Source organism: Tympanuchus pallidicinctus, unplaced genomic scaffold (assembly GCF_026119805.1).
Source record: "Tympanuchus pallidicinctus isolate F22 unplaced genomic scaffold, pur_lepc_1.0 scaffold5, whole genome shotgun sequence".
Lineage (NCBI taxonomy): Eukaryota > Metazoa > Chordata > Aves > Galliformes > Phasianidae > Tympanuchus > Tympanuchus pallidicinctus.
Genome location: NW_026294769.1, coordinates 28349981 through 28365756, shown reverse-complemented (window position 1 = coordinate 28365756; position 15776 = coordinate 28349981). Strand labels below are relative to the sequence as shown.

General features: G+C 35.8%; 1 protein-coding gene across 6 annotated transcripts in view; it reads right to left on the bottom strand.

Moving 5' to 3' along the window:
- Positions 1–1255: 1255 nt before the first annotated feature.
- AKAIN1 (A-kinase anchor inhibitor 1) overlaps positions 1256–15776 on the bottom strand; it is a 32068-nt gene continuing 17547 nt past the window's right edge. For 2 of the 6 annotated variants that reach the window (XR_008211095.1, XR_008211094.1), the window contains 5 exons: positions 9755–9803; positions 7842–7896; positions 5974–6086; positions 5343–5499; positions 4295–4395 (listed from right to left, as the gene is read on the bottom strand). Coding sequence is in view for 2 of the 6 variants with exons in the window: in XM_052703483.1 (XP_052559443.1) it covers positions 4205–4395; positions 8194–8312; positions 9755–9768 (324 nt within the window). In the remaining 4 variants the exon portion in view is untranslated. The other 4 variants (XR_008211096.1, XM_052703483.1, XR_008211097.1 and 1 more) reach the window with 4 other exon arrangements.

Below are 15776 nucleotides of genomic sequence, written 5' to 3'. Positions count from 1 at the left end.
GTTCTGGAAAACTTAAAACAAGGCAGAAGGTTATTTCAGCACTTATTTGATGGGGCCTCAAAGAGCCAGCCATGAGAAACCAATCTATTGGAAACAAGTAAGGCTGCTCCTTACTCTGGTGACTGGAAGAAAGACATTGTCAACAGCTCAGTTTTCCTCTTCACCTCTACATACTCTTATAACAATTAATTAATGCATCGCAGGAACCAACTGAGAGAAGTTAGACTATGCCAATATATAGATTTTCACTGATTTCATTTTTTTCGTAGCCCCAGAAAGGTAAGCAAGTGAAAAAGGGTGAATCCTATATTCTTTCAAGAATATATTTTATTTCCCCATACCCTTTTCTGAAGTTTAGATTAAGCACTGTCAGAAAAAGCTTTTGGTAATGACTCATTAACTCCTGCACTTGACATTACCACTCATGTAAAGACAAGCACAGCATATTTCATGGTAGCCACACTGAGAACAGCTACGCTGCTATTTTCGTATTCTTATTATTGTAGATACATTACAGTCAGACATGCATAAGAATACTGCTCCACCTCCCCCCCTGTTGCCCCCCCCCTCCCAAAAAAAAAAAAATCAGATGATAATATTTGAGACTTTAATTAAAGTTTTTAGATGCATCATTTACTGTTGATTATACATCCAAGATTTTCCGGTTCTTAGTGACAATGTTAACACAGAGCGCTTTTATTTTTCTAAAATGTTAAAATGAAAATGTTAGTTTCCAAGTTACACTGTGTTTTTCATTTTATAGTAAGGATTTCCAGTGTAACTGCCCAGAGCCACCAAATTTATGAACAGTGCTATTTAGTAATCGCTTACAACATTTTGCTGCATCCATGCAAATTTTCATTTAGGTACTGCTGCTTTATGCACAGTGCCTGATTACAATACAAAGAACACAAGCACACTAATAAAACCATGATAATCAACCTAAATGAAAATAAAGCAAGTGCAGCAGCAGGATAGATACAGATGCCTGATTCTACTTTGTGGGAAGAGAAGCAGTAAGTCTACTTTCATATTTGTGCATCCTTCTACTTATTGACAGTGCTAAAATGCATTGAATTTGTTTTAAATATGTCTAGATACCATTCTGATTGTCTTGCATTTTTAAGATAGAAATTACTGTGGTGGATAACTCTTCCAGTACCACAAACCTCCCAAGCACACTTCTTTTCTCAAAAGACTTCCTACATAATCTGAACATTTTTTTCCCTTTCTTTGGCAAGGAACCAGAGTCACATAAGGTGTTGAAATTTCTTTATTTGTAATCCAATCTGCATCACATCTGTAATAATTTATAGTCTGTGTTTTTCTCCCAGAAATATGATCTACCCATGAATTTACTAAAATTATCCGCTTTCCTCGCATGCAGTATAGATCTCAACTATGTACATCAGATGCAAATCGTGTGCAGAACATCCTTTGTCAACAGATAGGAGATACTAAATGCATGCCTTAATTTAGAGACATATAGTACAGATAGGAAATTCATTATTGGGGTCTCAAGGAAAACTACGCTATTTATGCGAGAGTATTTGGGTTTTTTTTGATAGTCTCCTATCAAACCACCTCACAGCTCTGTGAGGCTTCCTATCATTCTTTCTCTATGATGTGAGACTTATGACAGCACTGAAATGAAGGGCACAAGGTACTGGTTGAGTAACAAGGGCTAGGATAGTAAAGAGATAATACAGAAGACCACAGTGGAAGGAGGGTAGAATAGGTTCATACGAAGTAACAGCAAAAAGCCTATATCCACTGTTATTTTTAAGTACTTATTTGCATAACATAGAGATTAAGAAAAAAATATAGACATGTAATCTTCCAGTCTATGAAAGGTGCAAGTACCAAAAAGATATAAAAATACACGTCTTGCAAGTTTCTGTGCAAAAAAAAAAAGAAAGTAGAGTAATCCTAAATAAGTTGTGTTTTTGTTGTCCTGTTGTTCTCCCTCTTACATTACTGTAGGCAAACACCATTTAGCATCACAAAGCCTCTTCAGGAGGCTTGTTTTCCCTCATCCACTCCTCTTGCCTGCTCCTCAGCTTCAGAATTGAACCTTGACTCGCAGACAGCTTTCTTAGGTTCTCAGAAAGCAAAGACACAATGAGTGTTCAGAAAAGAGCTATCGCCTAACAGAAGGACAATTGATGAAAAAGCTAATAGTAAAAATATAACTATTACAACAAATACACACATGCTTCAAGACCAAATATTTCCTTCTTTCAAAGCTTGCTTGGCTGAGGAATCCATCCAGAACCTAGAGAAACAAACAAACTGTGTACTTGCAATATAGTTAAGTCCTAATTATTAAAGGATTTTTAACAACTTCACATTGAATTCATCCTAGCATTTTTAAATGAAATAAAGAGTGAGCTGGAGCATTTTCTGGTATAACTCAATGCTGTTAAAAGAAACAACCAAACAACACAAGCTGTGATACCAGTACAATAGAAAACATTACAATGACAGCACAGTAGCAAATACCTAGGCTACAGCAGATAAGTTCCAATACACCAACTATGGACACAAAGAAAAGAATCTGCTTACTCTTAGAAGGCTTCAGGTATGTAAAAATCTCCAGCAAGTGATACCCCCACTCCCATCACCAACCCCTAAATGAGGTCTGGGAAGGGATGGATCGTGGTTCTACCCCTTCTTTTCACTCAGGGGCATTACATGCACCTGAGTTCCCCTGGGTTGGCTCTGCCTTCCCACCAGATGCTCAGTCACTGGTTCAAGCTGTGACTAGCATTTTCACTACACAAGTAGATTTAAGAGGCTCAATATTACAGTATGTGGTTATTTGTGACTAAGCCCCTAGCCATGAGAAAGAATCCTGAAATTGATTAACACAGGTAGTAGAGCGTAGTAATAGCCAATTACTTAAATCAAAAAGTCACTATGAGACACATCTTGCTGAGTAGAAAAGCAATTATGAAAGTTTGTATCTTACTTTGCAGATTCTTTGCATCTGCTTCCAATATATTTCTAGGTATATTACTACAAGAATTCAGATGAAGTAGAGCTACAAGCCATTTCCAGAATGAAATAAACTATTATTCACTTAAGCTGTGTAATAGTGCAATCATCATTACAGTAAGGGAGCATAAAAGTTAAAGATGCATTTATTTAATGTGTATTTTCAGAAATATAATGGATTTCTTCAGCTATATAGAGTAGTTAAAGGATAAGTTCTGCATTACCAGCATAAAGCAGCGCTATCTGAGGTCAATCTATGTGACAATTGCAAATATCTAAAGTCACTTTATGCCCAGCAGGTGAGAAACCTCTACCATGAGAGAATTCAGACACAGTGTATTTCCATTCTTCAAATATTAATAAAGTCAAAATCTTTTTTCGTGAAGCCACTTCAGTATTCATTTCTGTAAAACAAGTCACAGCAAACTTTCAAAACTTTCATAGCTACCAAACTCCATATCAGCACATCTGTTTCTCTTCTTTCAATATCAAGAAAATTAAAAGGAGTGGTTGAGGCACAAGTGATTTTTGTACAGAAGTTCAGAAGGTACTTCAAATAAGTGGACCAAAATTTCAGTACTTATTTTAACTTCTTACAAAAAGAGACAAACATCACAGATCTATGTTCACAGACATAGACCATAGTTGCTGCAAAGTCATAGTGGATGCTTTTCTTTTTTCCAGGATGAAAAAAAAAAAAGAGAATGGTTCTTGAAACTTGCCAAATCCATTTTACACATCCATGGTTAATCAAAACAAATGACAATCTCATATCTCAAAGCAGCCTGAGAGCATTCTGCTACACACAATAGTAAACTGTTTCTTCTGTGAAGACAGCTTCAGTGAACCCGGTAAGACAGAGTCTGACCAGCTGGCCTGGAAGCAACATTGCACGTAGAACTGACAGGGAAGTGCACTGACAACATGCTTTGGAAAATATGTCCATACAATAAACCTTGTGCTTGAAACTACCCTTACAGCTATGGTTATTGTTTCTTTTATGAGGCACTGCGTAAATATGGAGTTAGTCATCTAATGCACTTAATATTTTTCAGCTGAAGACTATTGCAGCTTTACTCTATGTCTAGGTGTTGATTATACTTTGGTTTGCTTCACAACAGTAGCATGGCGCTAGCAGTACAGCTGATACTAAAGAGAAGGCTGAAATCATGGCAGACGGAAGGATCAATACGAACAAGCTGCTCCTTTACTTTTTTTCATGCTTCTTGGTTAACTTTCCTCTTTCTAGCTGGAGGCTCATGCTGCTGTTTGTTCGCTTCTCCTTTTGTTGGTTCTCCCGAGAAACTTGCTGCACAGCTTGGAGGATAGCAGTCTGCACTATCTGCTTGCTGGCATTCTGCAGCTTAACCTCGTCTTGCTCTGGTCCTGGTTTCTCACCTGTCAGAACCAAACGACAAACAAGGTGATTTAAGCATTTGTGGCTACTCTGTGAAATAGAGAACTGGGTAAGGAGAGTGGGAGACAGGAGTACTTGGGAACAGCTTACGACATAGGGAACCACAGAAGATGCTGTAGTAGGGTGTAAAATGCCTGCTGTATGCCAAGGATTATCTGAATGAAGAGGGAGACTGAGTCATAGACCTCAGCTACCCGCTTCCCAGCCAGAGGACAGCTGTGTCTTCACAGCTGAAACAAGTATCATTCTATTTTGCAGCAAGAGAGGGAAAGTGTTTTTTTTCCCTCATCTATCTCTGAATCATATCCTTTTTGATTAGATGTGAGCTTCTCTATGGGGATTTTGACTTCATTTTGCAGTTCCGATGCATTTTCATTCATGACCATAAAAGGAAACAGTTTTCATTAAGGTTTCTATTTACTTAAAATTAAAAGCCTTCACCCACTGAATTCCAATTGGCTTAAATGCAAACACTTTCTTAAATGTAAGTTCATTAATCCTAAGCTACATTTTCAAAAGCATTTGAAAAACATTAAGAAATGCTCAGATTGCTACAGCTAAAGTAGGAAAACAAATAAACAAAACTCCACTGCCAACAGCAACCTAAAAAAAAATACACATTTTATGTGATAGTTTCTAGTTTCACCAAAATGCTAAAACCTGGAGCAAAAGTAATGTTCTGTGACAACTAGCATGGAAATGAAGAAAAGTAGATTAGAGACTACTTTGTTTCCTAGCAGAAAAGATGACTTGATAGGACAACAAGGAATGCTGTAAAATGGTCGAGGTTCACCTACAGGGATTTAGGAAAACACACTTGCTAATGGAATTACTTAGGGTAGGGGCTTAATTGCATTACTAGATTTGATTTTAAAGGCTTTTGAGATAATATTCTTAGTTCTTTCTTAATCTATTGTGTTATACTCACATAGTTCATGAAATGGGATTTGTACTTCACTGTCTGGTTTGAAGGCATTTATTAAGAATTATGTCCTGAGAGAAGTAAAATAGAGTGAATGAAAGATCAGACGAGACCAGATGCTCTCATAAGAGGTCCACATTTGGAGTTGTGAGACATACTGTTTCTTAAGAAATAGTTGGAAGAAAATTTTAGATAGAAACAAAAAGTAAAGTAAAATCACCAGTTTATCTTATGAAAGACGATACAAAGATTTGTGAGACCAGACCAACCACTAGCAAAATAATTAAACCTTATTCTGTAAGAACTAAACAATTCATTATCTCAAATATTTCTTTGAAAGAAGTTCAAAAGTACTTTTTTTTTTATATCCATGATATACATACTATACGATTTCTGGCTAAGAGTAAAAATGTAAGCATGCTTTTTTCTATTGAAATAAAATATATAAAATTTAAAATCAACATGCAACTGTATCAAGCTTACTAGCTTTAGTAACTTGGTAATAACAGTAACAGTAATGGTGACAGGAGGTTAGTTGAAGTAGATGATCTTGTAGGTCTTTTTCAATCTTGTGATTCTATGATTCAATTTAACAGTAATGTACAGATACTACTCTACTGCTCAAATATGAACTCACATTACTACACAATGAACTAGTCTTGCTGGGCTGAAAAGTATCAGCCAACTCAGTGTTTGGAAGATACGTTACCAAAAGTATGGATAAGTGTGAAACTCTCAATGTGAGTGAATCTGTAAATGCAAATGAGTATGCTGGATTGGGGTACAAAGGTATATGAAATGTGATCAATTTACCAACCCCCATCACCAAAAGAAATCAGATTTTATTTTTAAAAGCATACTGTCTGCAATCACGTTGTTGCTGAAAATTACTGATTTTTCTTTCTTTTGGAGCACTTTGCAATTTATTTTATTCTTCTTATTGTAAAAAATCTGAATTATATATATATATATATGTAAATATATATTAGTATGGTTACCTGTGTTTTTCAGTTATTTGTCATGGAGCAAAGCCGACTTTTAAATACAATTCATTTAAGTGAGACCTTGATTACATCTCCTTGTTAGACAGTGTTGGTGTGTGCCAGGAAAATAAACAAAGCAGATAGAAACCTCTGAACTACTTCTGATAGTTTAGGTATGCACAGAAAGGACATAAAGAAGCACAATCAAACATGTAACAACTTTTCATCAATATAACATATTTAGGATGATAGTAGCCCAGGTGGAAAAAAAAAAAAACAAAACAAAAAACTTAAATGCCCTTGGTTATGAAGCAAGTCAGAGATGCTGGGTGTTGTAAGTAATGGGGCCACTGAGAGTTTATGCTGACCAACCACATTTGAAATTAGCAGTCAGAAAATAAGAAGGGCATGAGAGAAGACAGAAAACTACAGACCTGTTAGTCTACCAACAATACTTGGAAAATATAGAGATTATCCTGGAGGTTACAGAAAAGTATTTAAAGAACAAAGCCATTACCATGCATAATCAACATGGGTTCATGTAGGGAAAATCCTGCCTTAGTAATTTGACCTTATCATATCATTGATATGATAATCCAGTCAGTGGATGTAATATTTCTAGATTTTAGTAAGGCTTTTGATGCTGCCTCTCAGCATCCTACTAGACAAATTGCCCAGATGTAGCATGAGCTTTTCTTTTCTCCTTTTCTTTCCTCTTTTCCTTTCACCTTTTGAGTTGGATATCAGACACAGTGCAGAGGTCTGACCCTATAGAGTGACTACCATATGTAGAAGCTGGACTGACAGCCAAGATCCATACATGTCAGTCAGTCACATATGAACACCTACTTCCTCTTGGACTGTAGTGCCTGTCACAGCTGGCCCAGAGGAGTAAGAAATTAGTTTGGTGTGTGTTCTCAACAAAATATAGGAAGTCATTGTCAGACATAACCTTTACAGTATAAAACACTATCCACTTATTATGCCCATTCTGCTTAAAAAAATTATGGTCACTGTGTGGCATAGTCCTGCCCTTGTGGCTACCACACCCTAAATTCCTCCATGGTGCTGCTAAGTCTTAATTAAGAGGATATCTGCCTTTTTCAGTCTTCCTCTACTGTCTTCTCTCTTGATACTATTTTATGCAGAGTCTAGATGGAGGGATGCTGTCATTTATTAGAAGGAATTAGAAAATTCAAGGTAAAAGATGGGATTGTGAATACAACAAATAGGACATTTACACTAAACATTAAGCAGTGTGAAAATTGAGAGGGTGTTGGGCATGAAGAGAAAGCCGTACTTTGAAATGGAAAACAGTGGGAAGTAAGGTCTGAAATCCCAGCTGCCTCTCAGAACAGTGGCTCTGCTCAAGAAGATTTCTAGGACCTAGAGCTATGTGACACATTTTTTTTCTTTAAATCTAGTATAGGGCTTTCTTTATATTTTTGTTTCCAATCATAGCTGATAAATGAGGATAAATGCATGTGGGTATTTGTTTGTTTGTTTGTTTTTCTGACCTTACCTTAACTTTTCTTGTATGGCTTAAGCTTTCAATCGTAGTTAATGTCATCTTCTGGCTAAAGACAGTAAAAATTTTTTAACTTTTTTTTTTCAGATGTCAGAGTTATAGGGTACTTTCAAAAGGACCATCTTCCAATGCATTTGTGAAACTAGGTTATTTTGCCCTAACTCAGATAAATAATCTTTCACAATTTGTGAAGCCCTAAGAATTTCAGGTACTGAAGTTGCTGTAAAAGGACTCCTGTTCAAGAGGATTACGAAAACAGAAATTTCTTCACTTTTTCCTCTTATTCCTCATCAGATACTGAATGGCTTAATAACGCCGAACACAGGAAAATACAGCAGTAATTCACCTGAGAGATGTGGGTTCAGCTGCCTTCTTGTTTCCAGCATGTGATAGTAGGAGATCCTTCCCCTCCCCTCAGCACCGGTGAGACCACTTCTGGGGTACTGTATCCAGTTCTGCCTCACCCTTCCTCATGCAATAGAGACATAAACACATAGGATTGAGTCCAGCAAAGGGCCAAAAAGATGATGAAGGACTGGAGCTTCTCTTAAGGAGAAAGTTGAGAAGCTGAAAGCTGGAACTGTCTGGCCCGGAGAAGGCTCAGCGGTATCTCAAAAATGTCCATAAGCACCTAGAGAGTGAAAATAGGATAGAGCCAGGCTCCTTCCAGGGTGGCCAGTGACAGAACATGAGGCAGTGGACACAAATTGGCTCACTCCCAACACCAGGAAAGTACTTCCGTGCTCTGTGAGTGATGAAGCACTAGCAAAGGCTGCCCAGAGAGGCTGTGAAATTTTCTCCCGCAGCGATCATCAAAAGCTGCCGAAACGTGGGCCTGGGCACCCTGCTCTGGGTGGCCTGCTTGAAAGGGATGTAGGATCAGATGACCTCCACAAGTCATTTCCAACCTCAACCATTATGTGATTTTGTGACTCCATCTAGTTAGGCTGCCATAGAACTCAACTTTTTCACTTCCTGAAGGAGTAAACAGCAATGTCTGGAAGGCTGTTCCCATCATTCCCTCTTTCTTCCAGCTATTCATTTCAAAGAAAACAGCCAGCACAAAGCTGCTTTCTGAGAAGGTCACTTCTTTATTGATATTCTGCACTTAGAAGAGAGCGACTGACTAAGGAAAACAGCAATGACTCATGCAAGTATCCCAAAGGGACTGAGCCGGAAAATGTCTATCAAACTGCTCCAGTTTGCTAAGATACAGACTGTTGTGGACATGAATAAATGCAGAACTTTGAGTGCCTATGGAATTAATAAGGCATTGTAAGAATCACATACTAATACTATTACCAATAAGGTAAAATATAGATATCTTCCCTGTGTCCAAGCATTTGTATTTGGCTAATCAAGTGTTAATAAGATACAGCTAAGTTTTTTTGTTTTTTTTAAGATTTGAAGAATAATGTTAATAAAAATTCCATGACAAAATTTCAGTTGAATTATTTGCTGGTAAAACGTTACATTACAGCAGAAATATCATTCTTCTTACAAGTTTCCCTTGTCTAATGGCCACATCAACATGAAAAATCCCCTTCATGTCAGAAAACCTTTTCTAGTCATTCTCTGCAGTATTACTGCAGTTATACTGCAAACTCCACTTTGGTTCTGCAATTGAAAATACAATGTGAAAGATGTGCAGAACTTCAAAGTCTTAGAATGGCTTTGGGAATCAGTCACGTATTCCACTTTCATGTAAAATTAGTGCCATATATTAATATCTAAAAATTTCCTTGGCTGTTCTGAAGCCTCATGAAGAAAAAATTGCTAGCAATTTAGAAAAATTAAAAAGCCAATAACAACACACACACACAAAAGCCCTGAAAAAATAAACACATTTAAAGCAAGTTCAAATTTTAAATTCCTAGAATGAGTATTAGGTTTAAGTTCAAGAATACCTTGTGTGGGACATCTTATACTCTGATGTTTCTAGACTATGGAATATACCTAGAAAAGTAAAAATCGAAATCAGTAACAATAGAGAAAGAGTGCTGAACACAGATTAAGTCTTGAAGAACTTCCATCTGGTTGTACAGGGACCTTTTTCTCATTTACTTACTTTACCTTCTTCAGAGCACCGAGATTCGCTTCCTTTCCAGCCTGAGATCAAAGCAGTCTCTTGTGCCTTTTCCCTTTCAGTTTACTGCTTGTTAAATTTAGTAAGATTTATAAACATTCTTACTAATTAATACTTAGCAAAACATCATTTATGTGAATCAGCAGTTCAAAAAGTTATCCACCATATATTTTCATAGAACTGTTAGGGATACTGTCATGAAGCTACAGACCCCGTTCTTCTTGCAACCACAGACCCCGTTCTTGCAAAGATATAAGTCCATCCCAGATCACCAGATTATGGGAACAAACTGGGGGGGAACAAGGCATCTTTCAGTGGATGAAGTATCAATATTTTAAAATATTTTAAAACAGAAGTAAAATTTTTCACATAGAATTAGAGCAAGGGCAAAATGATGAATGAGCTGTGGTAGGAAAGAACTTCAGACTCTTGGAAAGCATAGCCTACAAATAATTTATCCCATACTTTTTGAGAAGGCATTAGTCACATGTGAGCATGAATGACCATATATGAACATCCTACCTCTGTAATCTCAACAAATTTCTACTATCTCTCAGTTATCTTTTTTGCTTTTTAAGCATGTTTATTGTTCTTCCTAGAACAAAAATAATGCCTTTAATTTAAATCCATTTTTCTCAAAACTTGTGACACATGCATCTCATATCTTCCTGCAGGTTAGGTCTCATTTGGCCCTGAGACACAATACAAACCTGCATTTAAAGAGAACAACTTAACTCCTCCATCAGGTTCTGTGAACCCCAAGGGCCATGCATCAGAGGTTAAAAGCGTAACATCTGCTTCATGGGAATAACAAACATAGTTTAATTCTAGCATGTGAACACCTCTATAGCTGTTTGCCTGGAAAAAAAGGATTTTTTTTTTTAAATAGCTTTGAGTTCAGCCATTTTTAAATACAGTGAAACCATATTTCTCTAAGCAAGCATCAGAACAATTTAGAATTCAGTTACCCAAAATATATTTCCATTAGCTACAAGTTTGATTTATACAAAATTTCTCAATTTGAAAGAGATATGAAACAAAAACTAGCAGTGTTTTGCAAGAGATTATGTAAATATATCTCTAACTAGAAACATTACCATTTGTTTTAAGAATATATTACTTTGGTTTGGAATAGTTAACCATTATAATTTTTTCTGCAGCACTGCAATATTAGATTTTTTTTTCCCCCATGATTAATAAAAATAATAATAATCCAACAAAAATATAACTCTCTGGTAAGTCTATTTCAATTCCACTGGAAAATACTACTGATAGTTTTACAAACAAACCAACAGTACAGGTGACATTTAAATTGGAATGGAAGTACATATAAGCAAGACCATGATGATCAAATTTTATCATAGGGTCAAGCATGTATTTATCAGAAAAGTTACAGGACATCAGCTAATTTTTGTTTATAAACTGTAATTCTCACAAAAAAGCAAAGATTCTGGCAAGTTTGCAAATAACATAAAGTGTACATGTGGTAGTAATTAACTACATTGGTCTTGCATCACTGCATCAACACTGGTCTTCTACTGCAAAGAAGAGTTAGAATCTGTTCTTTACCCTCCTGCTGGCTGTAGGCAGTGGCATATCTCTCAATTTTCCTAGTCACAGAATGGAAATTACAGGTGAGAATCTACTGGGGAATATTTTATATCTTATATCTGCAAATCACAATGGTTAAAAATCTCCTTCTGTGCACTACTTAATTGGTTCGTGCTGGATTTTCAGCACTGGAATCCATAATTGGCAAAAGAGGTATAAAAGATGAGGCTGCACATCATCCATAATCAGGAAACGTTGATGATTCATATTAATTACATCCAAAATGAATGAACACATAAGTTATAAGGGCTATACACTTTCAAACATGTGCACAAAACCAACTCTATGCATGTGCCATTAAGGATTAGAGATCCAATTTATAGCAGTATCAGTAATGATGCCAGCTCAGATCTCATGAGAAGGTCCTAGACTGAAGCATTAAGGGGGGAAAAACATAAAGCAGGACAGAGAAAAAAGAAAGAAAAGAAAAAAAAAAAAGGAAAAAAACCCCCCGCATGTGCACTCTTCATTGTATTAAAATTAGTTCTGTCCAGTACTGTTACTCATGCCTCAGAATGGAGCTCTATGAGTTTCTGAATGGTAACTGTCAGGTTTTTAAGGAAACTCAGTTGTCCTGATTACTTGAGGAAGGAGGAAGTAAACTGAAGGTCTAGTATTAGACAGTTAGTAGATTAAATAGAAGTTGGTGGCCTGACTGTGAGAGGGGCTTGGAGCTGTTGATCCTTGAGATCCTTTCCAACCCAAGCCATTCTGTGCTTCTAAGATATCAGGAATACTTTCATGTAGGACTACCAGATTTTTCCAGTTCCCTAACCTGTAGTGTCAGAAGATTTTTAACACTCCCTCGCTTTCACCAGAGAAGTTATAGTTCAGTTATGTTTCCTGTCTAACCTCAGTCCTTGACTAGTGCTGTGCAACCACAAGAAGAAGAGGAGGTTAGGGAGAAGGACAACACAGACTACTTTGGATAAAAAAGAAAGCACAAAAATGAAATAGGAACAGCTTTGCTTTGAACACAAATCAAAGAATGATGGAAAGAGAAGAAAAGAAATGCAGATAGACTTTCCCTAAGGACAAGAAAATACCTCCAAAGTAATACTTTATAACCATATCACCTTTACATAATTTTTTTGTCCACTGTACTTTTCTCTTTCAGAGAAAAGCATAGATGTAAGAACCATAGCTTTTGGTTTGGATTTATATATCAATATTATTTTTATAAGTCCCTGGTGAGTTATTCCATAATACTTGAAATATGCCAACCAATATGAAGCTTTCAACATTTTTCAGATTAAGAAGTTGTTGAGATCTACAGATATTTAAGCTATTCTTAAGAATTTTTCAATATGTTTTATAAGATTTATTGTTGTACTTTAATAAGATTAACTAAGACAGATTATAAACTTCAGTTTATACATTTACTCAGTATCTTCATGCATAGTAATGGTCTCGTTGTTTAAGGACTACATGTTCATAGCTTTGTAGACTGGATGAGTTCAAAGTAGTAGTCACTGAATATTCTGCCATACATAAATCTATTAGCATGATACTCAGATTTTGTTGTTAGAATAAAAATTTCTTGAACTAACACTACAGGTCAACATTAACTGATCAGGGTTCTTTCTTTTTTTCTACTACCAAGGTAGAGCTCAGTGTACTTAAAATAAGATACTTTCTAAAAAATATGCGGGGCCAGCTTCTCTAAAATTAAAAAAAAAAAAAATTATCTTAATCTGCACGATTTTGCTATTTCTTTTAGAAGACACACTTCAAGTAGGAAGTAAGAAACATCTGTGTATCAAATGCTGTGCTTCTACATGGAAAGGAGAAGTCTAGTGTTACAGATACAGTTAGAAATTGTGTGCCATTAAACTTCTATTTTCTATTACTTAGGTGCTCAGATGTTACCAGTCAAAAGAACATTTTAGGCACAGAAAGTGACATAACATTTAGGCCTTCTAATTCTGTACCAAAAAATATCATTTGTGAGCTCACACAGAGCCTCACTGAATCCCCCACCTACCTTTTATTAAAAAGCTTTAAAAAGCTTTTTGTTAAAGCTTTGTGTTAAAAAGCTTTTGCTATCCATCACTATGTAGCATGGGTTAAACTTTTCAAAGGTGCCATGCTCCACTGTTAGCTGTTGTGTTCATATTTCTGCAGTGCCACACAGTTTTTGGTCTTCAGCTCTGTAAAGCTTAATCAAAATTTGCAATATCTCACTCTGCATAGTTTTTTGTTTGTTTGGTTGGTTGGTTTTTGCTTTTAATGTAAAGAAAATAAGGAAAAGGCAATGTAATTTGTCAAAAGCCAGCAAATCAGTGATAATATTCTGCAAGCTGTAACAACTGTATAGGAAAAGTGTCCTGCTTATTTCAGAATGTGAAATGAGTTTGAAAGGTGTATATTAAGGTTGTTATAAATTGTGGATGAATATATACATATATGCATGTGTATATGCAAAGTTACAAGACAAAGTGTATAAAAGATTATATAAATTTAGAATGTGCCTTCGAAGAGGTGCATTTTCACAGCTGCAATCTGACAGTGTATCTATGCCGTTTTCCTCTCTTGGATCAAACTTTCCAGAGAAGTATTTTTACCTCTAAAGAGAAAGGTTACTTCAAGACAGAAGGTAAGGTTGATCTGATTATTTAACAAATGTAGTAATGGGTATGCATGACCTTTATACTGATAAATGGTAAGTTGATTCCCTAATCAAAGTAAGAAAATAGTGTCATTATATCACATATGCATACTACAAAGTGAAGCAAATGAAAGTAATCCACAGGAGATTACACTTGCCTTACAGAAATATCTGCATGGCTCAACATACTTCTTCAGGCAGAAAATTTCTTTAAGAAAGAAGACAGCATCTTCTGACAACATGACTACAAGCATTTGCCGGGTCAGATGATACCAGCACAGAGCTCACCTGCATTGACTTCCTTGGCAAGGCATTCTATAGGAATTTTATGGCTATTCAGGTCATCTTCTCATTTCTGTTAACATCAATAAAGATTCTGCTCCAATTGCAACTTCTTAAAAAATAATAAATCTTATTCTTGCAAATAATAATAGCAGTAATAACATCTTATTCTTATTCTTGCAAAATATTAGGGAAAGAACATAACAAAAATGGCTAACCTCTCAGATAATTTCACAAGGCCTATGAAGAAATTACTTCATACATTGCTTGCAAAGAACTTATGCTTAACTTCTTACGTGTAAACATGATATGTGAAGTCCTTAATAAAATACCTAATGTGTAAGATTGAAGATATAGGGAGAAATCTAAAGCTTTGCTGTATTCCATGGTATTTAATTTCCATTATCATGTTAAAGCTTACAAGGTTAGAATCATATTATGTATGTCTGTGAGAACTAAGAGCAATTCATATGGAAGAGTAACAGTCTGGAGGAAGAAACTTTACAGGTCAATGTAACTCATTCCCATTGCACACTCACAATTTGGCTTTTGGAAAACAGTGCTAATAAGGACATTAATAATGACTATATGACTTATTATTACCAACTCTTAGCTATGAATAATTCTTTTAATATAAGCCACTAGTCAGCCACTGTGAAGACTGTGCTTGTGAAGAGCTAGCTGAAAAGCCATTTGAATTGCTGTTGCAGAAGAAAGGTGCCAAGCAGTGAACGTTCTGACTTCTGCAATGTCTAAATATCTTCAAACTTCAAGTGTTTTCACACATCTTTTTTACAGAGAAATATTGATTAAAAAAATGATTTATTACCTCTTCCTCCTTCATGAGAAAAGCCAATGAGTTTTTGGATTTAGGTAAGAAGAAACCTTCAAAATTACACTGAAAAATAACAAGAATCAACTGAAGGATGGAATTGCACAATTCAAAGTAGATACTTAAAGGATAGAAATGTTCTGATAAGCTGCCAATATAAATGCTGTAGTCTTTCCTGACATATCCAGATCAAAACAAATTCTTTTCTGAAAAAAATATACAAATTCATTTTTAACAAAACATAGCATGGTACAGTATTGATTTGGTGAAACAGTAATAACCTGCCATGTGATTCTAATTTGGTAATATCTTACAATCTTACATTATAGAGTAAAAATCTCAACAGATACTAAAATAATCATTTAAGTGATGTCCTAGTGAGAGTTGCTTAGGAAACCCATTTGGTAGCATATACCTTTAACAAGATTCCAAGCTAGTTTTGAAATGCAGGCAACCTTTGTGCTTTATCAGTGCAGACATGCAGAGGGTAGAAGGTTAAGGCAAAAGTGT